Genomic DNA, 21,288 nt, shown 5'->3' on the forward strand with positions numbered 1-21,288 from the left:
GGGCGTCTCTTTCCCATAGATTTTAGAGCTGAGGGGGCCTTTAGATGATCTAACCCACTCCTTTCACGTTAAGCCAAAGCCCAGAGAAGTTAAGATGCTTGTCCAATGTCACAATGGCAGTGAAAGGGCTGGGACCCCAGTTTCCTGACTCCCTTCCTAGTATTTGTATCCCCTTAAATACTACTTCTCACCATGGTCCTGAGTCTCCTGCTCCCCTCTCTCCCGTCCCCCCACCCCACCCCTCCCTAAAGGTGGCCAAGAAGCTGACTCTGAAGCTGAATGAGATTGATTTCTATGAGGCCTTCATGGACGAGCCTGTGACCATCCCAGACAAACCCAATAGCGAAGAGGAGATTGTCAGCTTCGTGGAGGAGCATAGGAGGTGGGGATCAGGTGCTCCTCCTTGGCTAGTATACCCAAGAACATCTGTGAGATGGGCTAGGGGACTCTCAGGCAACCAGGAAGCTGGTCCTGCCTGGAAATAAATGGATTTCTGGGTACCAGTGCTCATTGATAGTTAATTTTGCATAAGATTTTGCACCTAGTACTTAGCTCTGAGTCTGACACAGAGAAAGTCCTACAGAAATGTGTATAGTTCATTGTGATGATTATAATTTACACAAGTGAAGTCAGCAAACGAGTGCTGAGTGCCTGTGATCTGCCAGGAATTGCTAGATGCTTTCTACCTCTATTACTATATTTAATCCTTTTAACAACCTCAATTTAAGAGGTTCCACAGGGAATAAGCATTAGAACTGGGATTCTAACCCAGGTCTGTCCATATTCTTTCCAATACATTACCTTACAGCAGTGGATCTCACTGGGGGGGGGGGGGGGCAGGAGGAGGGGTTCTGTGGGAAATACTTTACCCTCCAGGGGATACTGGGCAACATCTGGGGACACTTTTGGTTGGGGGGAATCCTACTGGCAATTACTGGGAAAAGGCCATAGACATTGCTAAACACCCCACAAAGCAAGCGTAGGACAGTCCCCACAACGAAGAATTGTCAGGCCAAAATGTCAAGAGTGTCAAGTTTGAGAAATCCTGCCCTACGTTCTCATACATCATTCTCTTCCTTCACAATACCCCACAAATGGAAATACACATTTGTGTGTCTAAGCACTATTTATTCTCCTTCACTCACACTAGATTATGATACACTTGTAATCAAGGCAGGAACCCTGTCTGCCTTGTTCAACTCTGTGGACAACCGTCTAGCACATAATACAGCACATAACACCTATGCTTAGAACATAGAGGTATCCAATTTTATTTAATGAATGCATAAATAAGTGGATGAATGAATGAGTGCATGTCCAATGTCAGATCTCAGCTTTCTCCCCAAAGTCTCTCTTCCAATCCCCTTGCCCAACCTCCCCTCCCCCATTTGCTTTACTGATACAATGATCCGGGCCTGGTGCCCAGAGCTTAGACTGCCGCATGCCTTTGTTCTGTGCTACAAGCTCTCAGTGCCCTGGGCATGACCCAGGGGCAGCCTCTGCTGTGGGGACTCTCTGGGGGCCCTCTGGGGAGGGTGACCTTTCCACCCACTGAGTAGTGACCCTCTATTTGTCTCTTCTAGATCAACCCTGAGGAAACTGAAGCCTGAGAGTATGTATGAGACCTGGGTGAGTGTCTCTGGCTAGGCTCGAGCCCTCAGGGGAGCATGGGTGGCTGAAGATTCAAGTCTTAGAAATAGCCCACCCTGCTGCTCCTCATGCCCCTCTTGTAGAAAAGACAATGCACCAGCAAAGGCTGAAGGTTTTCTATTCTGAAGAATGTGTCAGGAACTGGGAGAAAGACATATAAGTGGATGAAGATGACAAGGGAAGAGCCCCCAACTCTGGGGCTAAAGGGATTTCCAGAGGAGGTGTGGGGGCCCTGGAGCTGAAGGGGTCAGTGTGACATATACCTGGTCCTGAAGCAGGATTTCCACAAAATTCAGGTTCAAGGAAGGTCTAGGGTGTTCTGGGCTCTCCAACTTCTGACAGTAGAGCTAAAGTTCCCTTCACCCCACCCCTAACAGGAGGATGATATGGATGGAATCCACATTGTGGCCTTTGCAGAGGAAGCTGATCCTGGTGAGAAAGGAATAGTGGGTTGGATCAGGGGAGGACAGTGGTGGGTTGTGGGGAAGGAGATGGGTGTGCTTGTTGGAGCATAAACCCCACTTGGGAGGCATCTCTGGGAGTTTGCAAGCAGTCTGGGACTGGGGATGTGGAGTTGTGGAAAGCAGGGAGATAGATCTGGACTCTTCTATCCTCTGTTCCTTTCCTCTCTACCCCACCTCATAATCCTCACTTGTTTTCCCTCCAAGATGGCTTTGAGTTCTTGGAAACCCTCAAGTCTGTGGCCCAAGATAACACTGAAAACCCTGATCTTAGCATCATCTGGATTGACCCTGATGACTTCCCCCTGGTAAGATGCTAATACCTGCCCGGGCACTATTATCCTAAGGCGAGGCCTTAGACTCTGGGGTGTCTTCTGAGCAGGCTTCATTTCAGAGCCCCTAATTATCTCCTATATGGGGATCCTGGAAGGTTTATACCTGTTGCACGTTCAAGAGCACCATGGGCATCGAGGGCATCCTGGAAGAGGGGAAACAGGCTGAGAAGTGAACCGTTTGGGGCACAACACACAATTCCAGAGGGGGGTGGGGCAAGTACTTCATGTGCTCAGGGATGACTCTTTCTAGAGGAAACCAGACTTCTGGTGAGCAGATGGGCACATTAACTCTGCACATGGTACACACTCGTCATAGAATCATAGTGCAGAGATTCCATGTCTCTGGGGACTGTTCTGTTCCCAGTTGAATCCCCAAAACCTAGCGCTCATTGTTGAATAAGTAACTGAATGAATGAATGGAGATGTGAGGAACATGAGCAATTACAGGTATAGCCGCCTTATTTTTGAGATGTAGAAGCTGAAGTTTACAAAGTGACTTGCCCCAAGTCACAAGTCAGTCAGTAGCAGATCCAGGGTCAGAATGGGGGTTTCCTATTTAGTTTTCCTCAGAAAGGAGGGGTCAGTGTTCCCAGATAACTCTACTAATACTTTCCCTTTGGGATTTCTACTTTCCTCTACCCATTTACTGCTTCCCTCTATCCTTTCTCACAGCTAGACCTGCCCCCCATCTACTGCAGGTTCAGAGTGTCCTCTCTCATTATCCCTGGGCTAATTCTCACTCACCCTTCTAGAGGCATGTGCTCCTAGGCTCCATTAAGTTGCTATATTTGGGTCTCTCTGCAGCTGGTCCCATACTGGGAGAAGACGTTTGACATCGACTTGTCAGCCCCACAAATAGGAGTCGTCAATGTTACTGATGTGAGTTTCCTTCCCTTATCCTCTTCTGCTCTACTAACTAGGGATTTAAGCCTTTCCAGAGGAAAGAGAGATGCCCAGTCTAATGGCCACATAGAGGGGAAGATGCGTGGCCTACCCACACCCTGCTGGAATCTGTTGCTCGTCCTTTAAGGTCCAGTTCAAATTCTCTGTTCAACATGAAGTCTTTCCAGATCTCCCACTTGGAATCATTCCTCCTTGGCACTCCCAGAGCCCATTTGGCCTCTAGAATACAGCTCTTGACTCTTACATGGCTGTTTATGGATCACATCTGCCTCCCCTGGTAGACTTTGAGCTCCTTAAGCACAGAATTTGTCTCATGCACACATAGTAGTTGCTTCAAAATTGTTAGTTGAATTGGATAAGCCACAGCCTTTGTTTTCATAGAATTCTCAGTCTAATTGAGGAGGGAGACAGGTATTCCATTAACTACAATACAAGGCCAGATCTGATAATTTTTATATACGTTAAAAAAGATACCAATAAAATGCTAAGAAAGCACAGAGAAGAAAAGAGTGATTTCTGCTTGGAGAACCAGAGCAGGGTTTACAAGGAAGTGTTATGTGGAATGGAGGTTATATGATATATAGGATTTCAACAAGTGAAGATGATAGGAAGTCATTTCCAAACTGAGGAAAAAGCAACAGCAAAGGTTCAAAAGTAGGAAAAAGGCCATCAGATTTAGGAAAAGGCAAGTAGATTTGTATGGCTTAAGTGTCTAGAAAACACTGAGGATGGAACTGGAAAAGCAGGTTGTGGAAAGCTTTGAATGCTAAAGAGTTGCTGATTTATTCTATAGGCCATGACAATGGTTTGGCATCAAGGGCATGATAGAAAAGACTAGTTTATGAAGCTCAGTATGGCAAGACCATGGAAGAAAGATTGAAGGCAGAAGGTCTATTTGTCAGTCGATCCTTTCTTTTCACTCCCACCGTTACTCTTTTAATCCAGACCTCCAACTGGACAATTTTCCTGGCCATTATCAGATGAAGGGGCAAGGCATATAGAGGAGAATAGAGTCCAATGAGGAGGAGGACAGGGGCAAAGACCCGAGTTTCAGGCTTAGCTTTCTGTGCCTTGTCCATGCCATCTCCTAGGCGGATAGCATATGGATGGAGATGGACAACGAGGAAGACCTGCCTTCTGCTGAGGAGCTAGAGGACTGGCTGGAAGATGTGCTGGAGGGTGAGATTAACACGGAGGATGATGATGACGACGACGATGACGACGATGATGACGACGATGACGACTAGTTAGTTGCTGTGGCAACCATCTTCCAGCCCCTCTTACTCTTCTCATACGTCCTCCTGCCTCCCTTGCCCTTTCTTGAGCAACTCCAGGGACATTAGACCATTCTCTGCCATAGGGCCCATTGGGTCTCTATTTTGGGTGCTGAGACAGTGATTCCCCACATCTGTTGAGGAAAGGAACTGCTTTTCCCTAGATATCAGTCAAGCCCTCTCATCTGACTTGTTTCTTATTTCATAACTTACTTGTGTCTAGTCTTTTTTTCTTCCATGATGTCCTACACTTTTCATTGTGATTTTTTCTTGCCATTATCTACAGTCCGCCATCTCTCTCCTGTTCCCTCCATCTATGCACAGGCCTTCCCCCACTCTCCCAAACCCTCTATCCTTCTGACTGTCTTATTCCTGGCCAGGAGGAAGGGGCGGGGGGCACTGTGTTTGGGGCTGTTTCTCAGCAATCTCTTGTTAATGTATTTGGGTCAAATGAGAGCCCTCAATAAAAAGATCTGGGGCAGCATGAGCAAGTGTCTGTTGGTGAAGTCTCACCCCTATGGCAGGAGAGAGGAGGCAAAAAGAGGAGGATCTGAGTGTGGGTGTCTTGTTAGGGATGAGCAAGGGGACTACGCTAGGAGGGGGTTGGGGCTCCCTCCAGGCAGTTATCCCAAAGAAGCCCGTATTATTTATCAGTTTCAAGTCAACAAGGCTTTTTTGAACACATGGTGTTTGTCCAGTGTTGCTGTTAGACTCCTGGAGAACAGAGAGTGCCAGGCCTGTCCCTGCTCTCGAGCTGATTAGACTCACTGGGAAGTCAAGAAAAGCACACTAAACAATTGAAGAAAAATACAAAGCAATATGTAATTAAGTACTTATAGGCTGCTTGATAGCACCCTCCCTGCCCAAATAACACTTCCTGGGTGAGGCCTTCCCAGAGCATGCCCCATTCCTGCAGCGCCCTCCACCGGGCCTCACTGCACGTTCTATGTACTCCCTGTTCTGTACCCGCATACTTTATTATAGTTCTTCATTTACATGTCTGTCTTCCCCACTACACTGTGCATCCTTTGGAGACAGGGACCCTGGCCTTTCTCTGTGTCCACAGAGCCTGGTACACAAAAAGTTCCTAATAAATGTTTGTTGAAAGAAGGAACTAATGAAAGAACAGAATGGACTCAGAAGCGGCGATCAGAGTGTGTTGGATGTCTTCATAAAGGACATGAGCCTTTTCTGGACCATAAATGAGAAGTGGGCAGAGGAATTGGGGAGGGGACATTTCATTTGATAGAAACAGCAGAAGCACTGGCAGGGTATGTTTGTCATTGGCAGCACAGAGGAGCTGAGAGACCAGAAGAAAAGTTTACATGGTGGCAGTGAGGCTGGGTGGGCAAATTGGGGCTGCTCATGAAGGTGTTTGAATTTAATCTTGTGATCTGCTGGGAAGGGCAAGACTTAATCGAACAGCCATAAACATGGTTGATATGGGGAGGGGAGATGATCAAGATACCAGAGGTAGGGAGCTCAACTCTTGTAATCAGAGACTGCTATAATGGAGAGGTTGGGAGAACATGGAACGTGGCACTGGGAATGGACAGGAGATGCGGGGTTTTGTACAATGAGTGAGTGTTCGACAGATTTGGGCCCTGCTGGAAATCCTGCAAGGAAGGACCCAGGTTCTCTCCAGGAGAGGCCTGGGGGAGGCTAAGTGTAAAGGGGCGGGGAGGGAAAAACCAAGTAGCTGAACAAGCCTGTAAATAATAGTTATTACATATTTTTCATGGATCAGGCATAAGGGTTATTTGTAAGTATGGGGAGGATGTGATCTGAGGTTAGGTAAGTCCTCACCCTCCATAGACAAATCCAGGAAGTGCTCCTAGAGAATATGGCAGAAGTACAGAGAGTAGAAACCATATATTCATCCAAGCTGTAGCTGTTTATTAAACATTTACTAAGTAGTATGAGCACTGGGCTTATATAATAATATTATGGAGCTTACAGTCTAACATAGGTTAGTGGAAGCCCCCGGACTAAATAACAGCTCCCATTTTTAAGATAGTCCCTTCTCATCTCCCTCATACTGGGAGGACACTGAGGCTCAGACATAAAATCTGCCCAAGGAAGGAATGGAGCCAGCACGAAGCCCAAGTCTCCTGTACCCACCCGCTCAGGGTCTCAGAAGCCTGAAGCCCTTCCCTGACAAACTTCATGAAGATAAGTCATTGTTGTTCCTGACCCCAACAACAGGTTGTTGTGAGGCACAAAGAGACACATACAAAAGCTGTGAGGAGGCTGTGTTATTATCAAAGGGACAGAGATGGGGGGGGGGCGGGTCCTGGTGGAGGTGAGGATGTGAAGAGCAAAGGGAAGGGCTACGAAACCCAAAGTGGACTCAGCCTGGGCCTCATCTACAGGCAGTGCAGACCCAGGAAAGGAGGCGGCTCATTTGAGGCTTCCTATGGGGTCTCTGCCAGGGTGGCACCGAGGCGAGGCCAGCGTGTTCCCAGGGGTGGCACTGAGCGCCGCTGGTGCTCAGACGGCTGTCTGCAGGGGAGGCCTCCCTCTTCCCAGGGCCAGATCCTGCCCTCGCTGAGGAGAGATCCCTCAGGCTGGAGAGGGGGTGAGAACAGTCGCTTCCCCAATTCTTCCTTCCCTCTTTCAGTCTGGCTGAGAATATGGGGGAGGAAAGTCCCTGGGGTGGAGCGGAAGTGAGAGCTGCCATGCTAGGCCTAGGCAGAGGGTCAGAGCTGGGAGACAGAGCTAAGTGTGGCTTTGCAGGTTGTCTATATTTGCATGCTGAGCTCACTGCTGCTTTTTTCTCCCCAGAAAATAAAATTACATCATGGGGGAGGGGGGAGGGGAGGTGGGAAGGGGTATATATTTGGGAAAGGTGAGAGGGACAGAAGGGGGCTGCTGGCATCACCCCAGTTGGAAAAATACACAGGAGACCGGAAGAGAAGATCCATGGGCCTAGGTCAAGTGAAGGGGGACCCCACCTTGCTTCTTACCCAGCCCCCACCCCTCAATGGAGAGACGTCTGACCAGTTATTCACTACCACTCCCCTGAGCCATAAGGAGGAAAGAGGTTTTTTCCAAATACAAATCAAGCAGCTAAGAGAACCCAGAGGCCAACGAGCTTTCCAAGCCCCCAAACCTTTAACTTACTCTGCACCTCCCAAGGTCCCAGCAACTGTGGTCATTAAAAGGTCAACAGGGGAAGGGCGTCCCATTGGGAAAGAATTTTAAATCTGAGAAACGGATCTCGCGGTCCAGGGAAAAGGGGCTTCGGGCATTCTCCGACCCTCCCCGAATTGTGCCCCCATCCTAGGAGCCTTCCAGAACCCGAGGCACTCGAGCCCCCGCCCCCTCCTCGCCCCCCGCCCCCTCCTCGCCCCCCGCCTCCCGCCGCTCCCCGCCTCCCGCCCCTCCCCGGCTCTGACATCACGGGCCAGCCGGGTGGGGTGAGGCGGCGCTGGGATCCAGCTCGGGCTCCGCGGGCGGAAGAGGCGGCGGTGCCAGTAGAAGCTTCGGCGGCGGCGGCGGGAGCCGAGGAGGAGGCTCCGGACTCTGGTCAGGAACCGGGGGACCCGGGAGTACCCGCGCCCTGAGTGTTCAGCCCCGGAGGCGGTGAGAGGGGCGGACAGGAGACGTGTCGGGGGGAGGGGACAGATTTGGGGTCTGGCCGTGGAAGGGTGTCCATCCGGGACGCCGAGGGCCAAACTGGGGGCGTCGGGGCCCCCGGATGGGTCCGGCTGTGTGTCAGGCCCCACGGGGCCCGCGGCTCTGTCGGTGCGTCCCGAGCGGGGCGTGCGTGCTGGAGGTGGCGGCTTCGGCCGCGCATTCCACGCTGAACTGCAGCTTGGGAGTCGGACCGGGGCCTGGGGATTAGGATGGAGCCTGCTTCCCGCCTAGCCGGCTCTGCCAGGCCAGCTCCCGCCCCTCCTTCCTTTTCTCTGGCTTCTGACTCGCCTCCCCTGACCATCTTCTGGCCCAGCCTTGCCTCAGGTCCCCGGAGCAGTCTCCCCAGCTCCCAGGGCTGCACCATGTGCCCTCACCCCCAGCCCACTGAACCTGGGTAAGAGAAGGGAGTGGTGAAAGCTTGTCTGGAGGGGAGGAAGGATGTTAGGGGTGGAGAGGAGTGAAGTTTCACACATAGAACCCTTAATTTCGTGTAATCTGTGTCAGAACTGACAGGGACACACATCTACAAGAAACACGCCAGCACTCAGTGACACACACCCATGTGACTCTTACACAGTGTCTCACACGCACTAAATCACAAACATCTCTGCACTACGCATCCAAAGGCCCACCACACCCCCCATTGCTTCCATGTGCAAGTCTTCTGGACCAAGAGCTCAAAGAGCATCAGTCAACAGGAGAGCTGAGGAGGCAGAAGGGGGGACCGTCCCCAAGCACACCTTGATTTCCTGAGCTGCTTTTCCCAGCCCTGGGCTTCAGATATCCCCTTTGAAGAGAAAATCCTGGTCTCATTCCTACGGAAGGGCAGGGAGACAGGATCTTGAGAGTGAGTGCGCTTGGTGCTCTCAACTAGGTGAGCAGGGAGGGTAGAGGCTGCTGGTGGCCTTTATTGCTGGGGTCCAGTTAGAGCTTAGGGTGCTGGGCAACAGTGGCCCAAAGATGGAGGAGGAGGTGGAAGAAAGGAAGAGGGAGAAAAAGAAAGGAGTATGAGTCAGCCAGGGATGGAGCCCAAGTCAGAGAGAGAGAATGAGGGGAATGTGTATGAGAGGGAGAGAGACATTCAGGGAGGGACAGAGAGCCAGAGGACAGAGGCACAGTCAGGGAACCAGAAAGGGAGTGAGAGCCAGAGATGGTCAGAAGAGTGGGAAGATGCTAGAGAATGGACTAAAGCAGCTCAGAAATTGGGGGAGATGAGAGCAGGATGGGTGGTAAGCCCATAGGGAGTTAGGGGGTAGACTCTATGTATCTTATTTCTCTGTGTCTGCCCCCCCCCCCTTGCCCCCAGGCTGTCAGAGCTCTAATCACTTTAATTGCTCTTCTCTTTGTGGCTGAGCTGTCCATTGGGGAAATTGCCAGTGATGCCCTAGGCTGTGGGCTTCCTTGGTTGCCAACATCCTCGCTTCCATGACACTTGTGCCTATCGTGTGCATGTGTTGTCATGCATGAAGAGGGTCACAGAGTAACAGCACCCTGTCATGCGATCCCATCTCTCACACACAACCTCATGATAGAAGCCTCCACCAACCTGTATGTGGCCAATCACTATGTCCAGACCCCTCCCCACTAAATTTACTCTATCCCCTTGATAGGGATAGTGCCAAGTCAGAGAGCCCAAGTCACCCCTTCCTAATAGTAGCTCTGAATATTCAGATGGGGACACCGAGCCTAGAACCCAGAAGTCCTAGGTATGTACGGGCTCCCCTCCCCCCACCAGGTGGGATGGGTGAGTTAGGAGGAGTGAAAGCCCAATGAAAGGAAAGGAGGAGAGAGACTAGGGAGAGGGAGAATGAATGGGAAAAGACAGAGATGGGAAAGGCGAAAATAGGGGCAGGGAGAGATCCTAGATGAGTGGAGACAGATGGGGCTGGGGAAAAGCACAGCCTTCCACCACCGCACACTGTCGGGAAGCCCTCTTCCACTTGGCCTGATCCAGTGACAGTTGTCTCCTGGTGCGCTCATCTTGGCCCTGGCCTTTCTCTGACTAAGGGCTGCAGGCTTAGCTCCTGTCCTTGTGCTCAGGGGTAACCCATTTGTCTTCCTGGACTGAACAATTTGGGGCCCAGTTGTTCTCCCTCCTCTCATACCAGGCTAACCCCAGAGCCTCAGGGCTCTCCTCTTCCTTCATTACAGGAATAAAGACCCCCAAAGCTGGAAAGAAGCTAAGGGAAGAGGTCGATTGGGTATGACATTAAAGGAATAATTCACAGGACTACTAGAATTTGGGATCCAGGTATAATTTAAAATAAGATGCCTGGAACCCTACTCCCTCACTCCCTACCTTCTGCTTCTTCATGATCACCCTCCCTTCCCTTCCAGGCAGCAAAAAATGCACAGCCTGGGAGCCCCTCCAGCCCACTGCGGGGACCTCCTGGTCCTTGCAGCTGCATGGGGACCGCCCCTCTCCTCAGCCTTCGGCAGCTGCTGCAGATGTGGGGGAGGGAGGAGCAGCAGCAGCCACTCCTTAGGCTTCCTTCCCGCTTCTTAAATTTCCTGGTGATTTAGAACTGAGTGTTAGGGAGAGGGGGCTTCTGGAGCATTTCTTTGGGCCCAGGCTTTTAAAGGAGGAAAACGGGGCCGCGTCAAGACGGAGGAGCTGAGGGTTTAAGAGGGCTCTGGCTCCACTGCTCCTTCATTCCCACGGGGAACCTAACCTCCACCAAACACAGCCCCCAACATGCTTTGGGGGCTTGTCTGCCTGGTGAACAGAAAGAGGAACCACAGTGATTAACCTCTGAGAATTGTCTCTATTATTCCCCACCTTGTGAGGGAGTGTGACCTCCAGGGCAGGCTTGGCCTGGTCCCTTGAGATGGGCAACTCTTTAGGCACCTCATTCCCCCCTATGAAGACCATATTGTAGGGTGTGTCCCAGCAGTCTTATAAGCTACCATGAATTAACTGAAAATGCACAGAAAGTCTTTTGGTGCTACCTCCTCCTCCTGGTGATGTCCCATTTTGCCAAGTTTCTCAAAATGCCCCAAGACCTGCCTCTCTCTCTCCTGGAGCCCATGCAGCACCTGCTCACACTCACCTGTCATCCTCCCAGCTCCCTCCCTAAAAGTCAGCACAGGATGATTCTCACCTCCTTCCCTCTTCCCCAGGATCCTCAGTTGGTTTGGCCTTTCTCAGGGCTCCACCAGGGGCCAGCTTGGAAGGAGAGGGAGGAAGGAAGGAAGGAAGGAAGGTGTGAGGAAGTGGTGAGCAGAGCACAGAATGAGCTGGGAGGGAAGGGGACTGACTTCCTGGCAGCCTCAGCCCCGGTTCCCAGTTCCTGCCTTGGTATCCTGTCCCAGAAATGGCCTCCGCCCAGGCTGCTGGTGTTCCCTGGGCAGCCCTGTGCACTGCTCCAGAGATTGGGAGGATTTTTCAGAGCAGGAGGGCAGGAGACTTCTCCACAGGCCCGAAGGAATTCTCTCAGTGAGGAAAAGTGGCATGAAGGGTGAAGGAACCAAGCTTCTGCCAAACCCCACCACAGCGACCACCCAGTTATTAGTGAGACTTGAGAGCCATCTAAGGAGAGCCTACCTGCCCACACCCCAAAATTTCCTGCCCTTGACCCTGCACCACAGACCCAGGCCTGGGCAAATGGGATCTCTCCAGAGAGGGAGGCAAACCAGGCTGCCTTTCCTTGCTCCTTGGGGGGCTTACTTCCTATCCCTTCTGTCCCTTCTTATTCCCCATGCCCCTTCCACCCAGTGGTGTCACCATCCTGACAGCTGGGGGTGGGGGGCACCCAGAACCGAGGTTGCCATGATAACAGCTGGACTGGGGCTGAAGCCTTCTCACTGTGGCCTCTGTGTGCTCCCATGGCCGCTGTGTGTCCCCTCCTTCCACAGCATATGTTGTCTCACAGGAGTCCTCATTTGTAGCCTTAGGCCCTGTCCTCTTCCAACCCCAGCTTTTTCCTCCATTCTGTAGGCTCCCCTCACCCTTCCTTTTTTCTGGATGTAAGCCAATGGTTTTACCTTTTTTATGTACATTCTCAGCTGGGTCAGAAACATACATGCAGACATATACTCCTAGCAGGTGCTCCCACAGCCAATGCTGGCACGTACACATCCACTACCAGAAGCTCCACTCCACACCCTCCTAGATACCCAGCCATGGCCACTTCCACATACCTGTACCCACACCGTGACCAGCATCGACACATAGCATCCTGGCGCACATGCTTCTCCTCTGCCACTTTTATCATCCCCACCCCCATTTCTCTCAGGGGCCTCCTGTTTTCACTCTTAGAAAGCTCCTACCCACCGACCCCCCCCACAGCCTTTGTGGGTGGGTGTCTCACTGACATTAATCCCCTCCCACCCACCTCCCGTCTAAGTCTGTTAGATTGAGAACCCTAAATCTTCACTCCTCCCAGGAGATTCTCTCACACACACACATTCCTCCCACAGGATCTGTCATATTTACAAACTCTTCTCCCAGGTGAAAGCAGGCCAAGAGGACCCTAAATTGTTCTCTTTCCCAGCTGAGGGCCTGGCCCCTGGATCTCCTCCAGTGAGGCAGTCTTGTCCTTCCCAGGCTGCCCTTTCCATTCCAGCTCTCCTCACATTTCCCCCACCCCTTCCCCCATTCTTATACCCATTTCTGGACCCCCTCCCCATCATCCCCCTCACCCGCATCCCCTCTTCTTTCCTTGGATTAGCAGCAGAGGGTGGAGGACTAGGCTCCAGAGCCTGCTGCTGTGACCTAGATTTCAAGGCGGAGACGGTTCCTGGTGCTGACAGTCAGAGAATTGTTTCTGGCCGCGCCTGGCAGGGCCACCGCTGGGCCCTTCTGTCTGGTTGCACCTGGGTGTGCAAATGAGCATGCCTCTGAGTGCCTGTTTCTTGCCATGGGCTGTGCTGGGCCTGATGTGTTGCTCATTTGTGTTTGTCACCGTGCCTGCCACCAAGCGAGGCTTGTTCTGGTCCAAGCAGAAGGTTGAGAATGAGGACTTGTGGGTCTGGGCCTCTTACTGTGTAGTGGCCATGCCTCTCTGCCTCAGTTCCCCTGCATGTAGGCCAGAAGTAAGGAAAAGGAGGGGGTATTGATCAACTGCCTTCTATCCTGCCACATTCCCAGCCCAACACTGGGAATTTGAATTGGGGTGATTTGTGGGCTGTCAGAGACAAAGTCACCAAGCTCTTGCCCACCCCTTGGTCTAGACACAGTGCTGATGACAACGTTTACTTTTTTAAATGCTTTATTTTTCTGAATATGAAAATATTTTCATTTGAGGTCACCACTAGTTTCAAATTTTCCAAATCGGGAAAATTCATCCTAAGGTCTGACCTTTTCTTCCTGTCTTAGCCACAGTTCCTATCTTAGTGAATGGAAAGACGGCCTTGAATGGTCTCTAACTTCTCTTCTAAGGCTCTCAATGACAGAGGGATGAGATGAGGGCCTGGATTAGATCTGGCCTTGCCCAGACCCCTTGGGAAGCCATGTTGAACATTGTGCCTGCCAGGAGGGTGTTGATGCAGGAAGGGGTGGCAGCCCCCTTCCTGCCAGACTCTCCCAAAGCAGCATCCAAACTCCCCTCCCCCCTCCACCCAGCCAGCCTGGGAACTGGGCAGGGGGCCAGAGACAGCCGCTTGGTATTCTTGGGCGTGGGGGCTGCAGGCACAGCACAAAGGCTAGGAGAGAGAGGGCTGAGTAGGGACCCAGTAGCCATCGAGGGAGAATATGGGCTCCATAAAGGTGGGGGTGGTGCACTGCTTTCTCCTGAGCTCTAATGACTGAATACAGGGCTGAGCACAGAGGGGCAGGGGGCCATCAGACCAAGCAGCGAGGCATTCATCTAAAAGGATTCATGAGTAGGGTGGTGGGAAGTTAAAGTGAGGGACCACTTTGCTTCTGGGAAATGATAAAAGCTAGAACACATGAGCTCCAACCAACACCCTCCAGCCTCTTCTTTTCAGCTTCTCACTGCCACAGTAAGCCTCTCCCTGATTCTTGTATTTTAGTGTGTGTATGTGTGTTGTGTGTTGACAGGGGGAGGGGCTGTGGGTAGGTGGGGCGATTGGGTGGGGAGGACTTGGAGGCAGCGGATGAGAAAGTCGGGAGCAGGTTGGCAGGTTGCTATGGTAACCGCCTCCTCAGTCAGGGGAGCTGTTGCCAGGGTTACTGTTAGAGGGGGGGAAATAAAAAAATAATAGTGGGGGAAAGGAGGTGTGACTTGCCACTCTAGGCTTCAGCCCAGCTCCTAGCTTCTCAGTTTCTTCCTGTCTACCCCCATGTCCTCCCCTAGGTCCTCCTTCTATCCCTCCAGCCCTGATCCTCCCCAACCCCATCCATCTTCTAGGCACACACCTGGTGGGATAGAGTGGGCAGGGGGGAGGTAATGCAGCAAGTGAACCAAACCCTGTACCTCAAGCTCAGCAGCCTCCACTTTGCTGCCTTCCACCCAGTCATGGCCGAGTACGGGACCCTTCTTCAGGACCTGACCAACAACATCACCCTTGAAGATCTGGAGCAGCTCAAGTCAGCCTGCAAGGAGGACATCCCCAGCGAGAAGAGTGAGGAGATCACTACTGGCAGTGCCTGGTTTAGCTTCCTGGAGAGCCACAACAAACTGGACAAAGGTGGGCGGAAGGAGGCACAGTTCTTCCACCAGCCTTTTGAGCTCAATTCTTTCAGCAAATAGAGATAAGCTTAAAGCCGCTATACATACCAAGTGCACTTCTCCACGAAAGGCAGAAACGAGAGGCCCTCAGAGTGCAGCGGGCACCAGGGCAATGGTCTTTAGACCTCTATCACTGTGACCCTTGTCAGTGAAAAATTTTATCTAGCTACTACTATGCTGTTATCATGTATCTGATAGAACAAAAAAATAGAAATGAAGAACTTTAAACTAAAAAAAAAAAAAAAGTTCTAACTTGTAAAAATGTACTTTCAGAGACCAGTGGCTCTAGGTGGGAGGGGGGTTAATGGATGAGCACAGTCCTCCCAGCTGGGGACTTTCGGAAGGAACTAATATTTAAGATGGCCTTGCAAGGCAAGTGGGAGTTACAGGATCCAAAGCAGGGCATACTAAGGCAGAGGTACATAGTCAGAGGTGGGAGATGGATTGGTATATTTGAGAAAAGCAAGGGGTCCTGTTTGCTTGGCTGGCACAGAGTATATGGTGTGTCTTAAGAGAAGTGGCTGTTAAGGCTATGCTGTGGAGAAATTTGAGTATAGAGTAAGTGGTTACACTGTTTCAGTAGATGAGGTGAGTGACCTGAAGGGCCTTCACAAGTTCCAGTCTGACTGTGGTGTACATAGGAATGAGGGGGGAGGAGGATAAGTTACAGTTAGGAGACTATTCCATTAGTCAGAAGAAACAAAAAGAAAGCCTAAGGACATCTTTAATCTCCTGTAACTGGCCAAGCCACGGAGAGTTCATCCTTCTGATGGTATCTCAGCCAGGCCCAGAATCTCTCTTGGGTGGTCTAGAGACATGTGCTGTTAAGAAGTTCTTCCTGATGCTTACCTTGGAGGGAAGGTAGGAGAGAGACAGGGTAGGTGTGAGATATTTGGAAGGCAGGTTAAATTTTCGATTACCCTTTCCTTGCAAAGTAGGACTTGGTATCTAACCAAAATCCCTCATTCTACATCTAAAAATGTAGAAGCTTCACTCATCAACTATCTGCCCTTCCTGGGAACAGTCCTTCATAATGTGATTTGAGTACCTTGCTTTCTTTTCCTGTCTTAGTAGCCCCTCTCCTATCAGTGGTGCCCCCTCCTGATAACCCATGTTAGGAACTTAGCCTTGGTTCCAGAAGGCTGGTAGAAAAGGGAAACTGACCTCTGCAGCCTAACCCTGACCTAAGGTCTCCTACTTTCCTCCAGACAATCTCTCCTACATTGAGCACATCTTTGAGATCTCCCGCCGTCCTGATCTACTCACTATGGTGGTTGACTATAGGACCCGGGTGCTGAAGATCTCTGAAGAAGATGAACTGGACACCAAGCTAACCCGTATCCCCAGTGCCAAGAAGTACAAAGGTAAGAGGCCATACCTCGGCAGCTGTACTTCTGCCCCCTGCCATTATCTTTGGGGTACTTGAGTTTTGGGAGAGTGGAAGCAGATACCCAATGGGCCTACCTGGCATCTCCCACAACTTCCCCCACTAGAAACATCCCTTTTTGCCCCCAGACATTATCCGGCAGCCCTCTGAGGAAGAGATCATCAAACTGGCCCCCCCACCGAAGAAGGCCTGAGCAAGGAGGGAGGAAGAGGAGGAAGGTTGGACCTTCATCAGACCACTCCCTTCCCTCACCTCCAGGAGAGGGGGCAAAGGCACCCTCAACCCACCTACCCACTTACTAACCTGGTCCTAACCCCTTACTGTGCGCGTGTGTGTGCGTGTGCGCACGCTCTGGCTGTCTGTCTATATGTCTAGCTCATCTAGTTCCTCCTCCCTGTGATGGGGTGGGGGTCGGGCTGGGGGCGGGGCTTAGTTTCCCCACTCTAGGAGGAGCTGGGAGCAATTTCTATGCACAGAAATTGGCACATTCCTCCTACTTCCCTTTCCTTCACTTTCCCCCTACGTTTCTAAAGTGTGGAAATAGAAAGGACCTGCATTTTCCTACAACAAAGACCTGAGGTGGGGTGAGGCATGAGACGTGGGTGGATCTAAGGAAACCCAATGCGGAGGGACGGTGAAAAGGCCGCTTAACCTGCCTGTCCCCCTGGAAGAGGCAAGGAAAAGCCAGAGATGAGTGTTTGTGCCTCTGTGCTGGACTGGTTGAAGAACCCAGGGTTTCCAGCTATTCTCAGGTTGGATGGCCTGGGCATCAACAGGTTCCTTTTTGCTCCCCTCTCATGGGCTTAGGATGGTATGAGCCAGGGATCTAATGAGAGATGATGACTGGATCCTTTCCTGGTAAGATCAAACCCCATGGAGCACCCACCATTAGACCGTGTTCCCCACATCTATTATTCCCCTCCTCCCCCCACACCCAGTACTACCACCGAACCTCCGTTCTGAAGACTATTCTAAAACATGCACCACTGAGCCTGAGTTGGGAAGAGGACAGAGAGAAGGGCCCCTTTTCCACTACTTTAATCCCTTCTCAGACTATTGCACATACTGGCCCTGAATCTGAGGTTGGGGAACAGAGATCTTTGTTTTAACCCCAATCTTGCCTTCACCTCCAGGGTCTTGTGTGATTACTGCAGGCAAATTTCCCTCTCTCCCTGATCTAAAAAGGCCCTAGGCTACAAAGAAGGGAATAAAGTAGCTTTGGTGTTTCCCTTTGCACTGATCCCTATCCCAATTCAATCCAGAAGGGATTCTGGTAATTTCTTTCCTCCAACATCCTGGCCCCTAGGGCTCCTGGACATCTCTTAGCCAAATCACTATAGTGAGTGACCCCAGCCTCCTACCTATCCCAAAATGTCCCTCCCCACCTTGACCGTGCTAACTGTGTGTACATATATATTCTACATATATGTATATTAAACCTGCACTGCCATGTTTGCCCCTTTTTTGTGGTGTCTAGCATTAACTTATTGTCCAGGCCAGAGCGGGGGTGGGAGGGGAATGCCACAGTGAAGGAAGCAGGGAGTCAAACTGTTAGTCAAAACAAAAAAGCTTTTTTTTTGTTTTTAAAAAAAAGACCTTTAAATTCACATTCAATCTCAGAGACTATTTAGATAGGGTTTAAGTTAGGAGCTTTTAAGATGTGGGAGCAAAATTTTAGTGGGAGGGGAGGGCTAGCTGTTGGAAGAGGGAAGAAGCCAGACTGGATGGAGAGCATCCTCTACTCCTAGCCCAGCCCAGCCTGCCTGTCTCCTTTGGCTACTGCTGCGGACACCTGCCTTAACACACACACCTCGAGTACTCCACAGTTTTGCCTTAAAGGACCTTCCCAAGTTTCCCCAGCCCTGTCTGGCTTCTCCCTTAAGAAGAGAGAGATACTTGTAGAATTGGGAGGGGAAAATGAATGTGAACTTTCCTTCCATTTGGGATATGTTAAGTAGGAGTTAAGAGTGAGTGAGTGGGAATGTGGAAGGAGGAAGAGTCTTCTTATAAGGAAATGAGATGGGAGAAGAGACAGGGTCATTTTCAGCAGAGTCTAGTAGTTTCTCTGTAAGGCAAAATAATCTAAAAAGACTAACCTGCCCTCCCACCTGTTGCACTGCTGTGAGATTGCCCCTATCCTGTGCTCCTCTGTCTACAGTGTGCACGGCCTTGTTCTAACCCTGGAATAAAGGTGATTGATTGTACGGTACCAGGCTGATTCTGGAATTTCTGTAAATGACCAGGATTTTGGACTTGGATAGACTGGGAAGGGATGGGGAACAATATGCATCCCCATGGCCTTCACTGCAGTCTGGAACAGCAAGTATCACTGAGCGAAGTGGAGCTTATTCTACTTATAACAGGTCTCCCCCTGGTGCCCAACCACTGGAAACATGGATATCCCAGGATGGACTTCCTAAAATGATAAGATGGGTAGGGTGTGAGGGCAGGGCTGGATATCTACACTGGAGGAACAGGAAAAAAAAAAAAAGCCCATCATAAATGAATGGCCCACATACCACACAGAGCAGCAATCAGAAAAAGAAGGCTTTACTGAGAGAAAATACAACAAATTCCAGAGTGCATGGTTTCAGCCCACCCCATCACCCCACTAGCAATAGGAACACAGACCACTCAGTCACCACACATTTCCTACATCAGGGAGGAAGTGCAGCAGCTAACATCTGGTCTGAGAGCTGCTAGGAAAAGGGGCAGGAGGAAGGAGTGTCTAGGAATACCATCCTTTCACTCTTACCCTCTCCTTCCTGGCCTGGACTAGGATATTGGATTCCTGGCTGGATCTGGTGGAGTTGGGGGCAAAGAAATAGCAGCAAAAGCATTTAAGGGCAAGAGTTCAACTGGGACTTTCATACTCAGTGACCAATAATATGACTGAGGTGTCAAAGCCCCAGCCACCCTAGTCAATCATTAGATTAACTACCTGTCCAAGGTATTAAGAGATGGACAAGGTAAAAAGCCAAAACCAGAAAGTCTTCCCCTTCATTACTCCTTTTGAAAGAGCTGGTATGGAGCTGGATGGCTTCGCGACTCAAGCAGCAAAAGGTAAGAGTGTGTTTGTGTGTGTGTGTTCGTGTGTTTCTTATATCACACACAGTACTGGGAGAGACAGTTTGCAGTGGCGGCACCCTTCCTGAAGTCATATTTCAGTCAAGTTTCAAAGACAGCCAGCCTCTGGGAAGAAGAGGCTGCGTGAGAACCCCTACAAGACTCAGGGAGAGGTAGGAGTTCTGAGGCAAAGAGTTGAGAGCAATCTCCTGGTTTTTTCCAACCCTAAACCAAGGGAGGGAAAGGGGGAAGGGCTTCCTAAAACCTAAAGAGTAAGCCCCAATCTTTAATGACCATATCACACAGGGTACATTGACCCTAGGTGTCACCTACACATCATTACTCTCGCTCACTCTCTCTGTAAGTCCCTTTATTGCATTCAAAGAGAATATATAGGTATTTAAACTATGACAATAATTTTATCTTGATACAACCAAGTTTGACTTGCTTTTTAATATATTTATAGATATAAAATTAGGCCCCTAAAAGTGAAAGGGACAGGGAGATTACTGCCACCAAAAAGATTTTTTTTTTTAAGTAACAGAAGAGGTAACATCCATCCTCTTCTTACCCTAGCTCTGCTCCTTCACCCACTTCCACCCAACCTCCCTCACCAGACCTATTTAGGGGGTGATGAGATGAAAAGAGTGAAGGATACATAATTAAGTGCAAAAACACTGTGATATAAGTACAGAGAATGAATGAGGTTGAAAAGAAAGTAAAGATTATGGGATGGTTAGGGGCTTTAAAGACTTCCCAGAAAATGAGGATCCTGAAATGCGGTTGCTCAGGGGGGGTAAAAAAAAAAAAAACACAATGAAACTGTCATAGACATTTTAAAAATATAGGGAGAGAAGATCAAAAACCTAAACCAAAGAGAGAGTGGCACTCCTAACCCTTGACTCTGACCCCTTGGTACTGAACAGCCAGTTGCCTCCCCAACCCCCACCCAAGAACCAAGGGAAAGTAAAGAAAAAGAACCCTATTTCCCACCCCAAACCAGTTAACAAAATAGGATCCTCCACCCCCCAAAAATCTTTAGGGAGAGGCCACTTCTGCTGAATCCTATGCACCTCTCCATGGAACCCTATTCCAGGGCTTAACTCCCACTCCTAAGTACTCTCTGTTAACGGTTTGTTCCCCTCTGGTTTGTCCTCCTGGGATGTCACTTTTTATCTAAAGCAAAAAGTCCAAAGTGCGTTTCTGCTGAATGTAAGGGCCAGGACAGGAAAGGGCTGCCCAGGCAGGATTGGGTTGGCAGCCCCAGTCCATCCCTCCTGGGTGTGAGGCCTCAGGATGGCATGCACTGCACCCGGTCAGGGCCCTCCTCCTCGTCCGAAGTGTCTGAGGAGCTGGGAGACTCATCTGAGTCTGCATCTGTGGCCCCAACCCCAGGTTCTCGCCAGCGCTGTGGGATGGGAAAGGCTTGTTAGTAACTTCCCTGTTAGGTCTTAGCTAAAATTCAGATGCCATAGGCCAAGGGTCAGCAAACCTTTTCTTAAAGACCAGTCAATAAATGTTTTAGACTCCTAAGTCATATAGCCTCTGTCACAACTATTTAACTCTACTGCAACTATTCAACTGTAGTAGCATGAAAACAGCTACAGACAATATATAAACAAATGGGTGAAGCTGTGTTCCAATAAAGCTTTATTTACAAAAACAGGCCAAAAGCCAATTGCCATAGTTTGCTGACCCCTGCTCTAGGCCTCTTCGGGTATGGAAAGGAAATGAAAGGGTCACTGAGGCTTATTATTTCTTCTCAGTTCCTTCCCCACCCTCATGCCCTTGCCTTTGTGAAGACAGCAATATGCATGTACCATAGAGGAGAGCAAGCAGCAGACCCACCGCTTTCTGCTGGTGGCTCTTTCCAGGCTACATTAGTGCTCTGATGGGGATGGGGAATAATGGATAAGAAAATCCAATGAAGACTACCTCCTC

At 50.2% G+C, this 21,288-nt stretch overlaps 3 protein-coding genes across 43 annotated transcripts in view; 2 read left to right on the forward strand and 1 right to left on the reverse strand.

The window, feature by feature from the left end:
* The window catches only part of CASQ1 (calsequestrin 1), a 9,187-nt gene extending 4,077 nt beyond the window's left edge, over positions 1-5,110 (forward strand). Inside the window, exons 6-11 of the mRNA XM_058309951.1 lie at positions 252-382; positions 1,584-1,629; positions 2,028-2,082; positions 2,319-2,419; positions 3,251-3,325; positions 4,441-5,110. Coding sequence (XP_058165934.1) covers positions 252-382; positions 1,584-1,629; positions 2,028-2,082; positions 2,319-2,419; positions 3,251-3,325; positions 4,441-4,596 — 564 coding nt within the window. The 3' untranslated portion in view covers positions 4,597-5,110. The remainder of the gene's footprint in view (positions 1-251; positions 383-1,583; positions 1,630-2,027; positions 2,083-2,318; positions 2,420-3,250; positions 3,326-4,440) is intronic.
* Positions 5,111-8,007: 2,897 nt separating this feature from the next.
* Positions 8,008-18,490, forward strand: PEA15 (proliferation and apoptosis adaptor protein 15). 3 transcript variants are annotated; one of them, XM_071207521.1, is made up of 4 exons: positions 8,008-8,208; positions 14,680-14,853; positions 16,103-16,258; positions 16,410-18,490. In XM_071207521.1, exons 2-4 carry the CDS (start codon positions 14,682-14,684, stop codon positions 16,472-16,474), a joined length of 393 nt encoding a protein of 130 aa, XP_071063622.1. In that variant the 5' UTR covers positions 8,008-8,208; positions 14,680-14,681; the 3' UTR covers positions 16,475-18,490. The 3 variants fall into 3 exon arrangements, with proteins under 3 accessions (XP_071063622.1, XP_071063623.1, XP_058165942.1); XM_071207522.1 differs by having other exon boundaries at positions 8,037-10,513; XM_058309959.2 differs by lacking the exon at positions 8,008-8,208 and adding an exon at positions 10,414-14,205.
* DCAF8 (DDB1 and CUL4 associated factor 8) overlaps positions 13,455-21,288 on the reverse strand; it is a 45,146-nt gene continuing 37,312 nt past the window's right edge. For 32 of the 39 annotated variants that reach the window (XR_011645452.1, XR_011645448.1, XR_011645453.1 and 29 more), the window contains one exon: positions 18,816-20,755. Coding sequence is in view for 33 of the 39 variants with exons in the window: in XM_004448423.5 (XP_004448480.1) it covers positions 20,639-20,755 (117 nt within the window). In the remaining 6 variants the exon portion in view is untranslated. Of the gene's footprint in view, positions 15,744-18,815; positions 20,756-21,288 lie in introns of those variants that run through there. The other 7 variants (XM_071207517.1, XM_058309956.1, XM_058309952.2 and 4 more) reach the window with 1 other exon arrangement.

The sequence above is a fragment of the Dasypus novemcinctus genome, chromosome 13 (assembly GCF_030445035.2).
Source record: "Dasypus novemcinctus isolate mDasNov1 chromosome 13, mDasNov1.1.hap2, whole genome shotgun sequence".
In the NCBI taxonomy this organism is placed as follows: domain Eukaryota; kingdom Metazoa; phylum Chordata; class Mammalia; order Cingulata; family Dasypodidae; genus Dasypus; species Dasypus novemcinctus.

Excerpts from the sequence above, each read along its gene's own strand:
- PEA15 (XM_058309959.2), top strand. The coding sequence starts at position 14,133 with ATGATAAAAGCTAGAACACATGAGCTCCAACCAACACCCTCCAGCCTC. Across the intron at positions 14,206-14,679 it reads TTCAGCTTCTCACTGCCACA|TCATGGCCGAGTACGGGACC; the intron begins GTAAGCCTCTCC and ends CCTTCCACCCAG. Across the intron at positions 14,854-16,102 it reads CCACAACAAACTGGACAAAG|ACAATCTCTCCTACATTGAG; the intron begins GTGGGCGGAAGG and ends ACTTTCCTCCAG.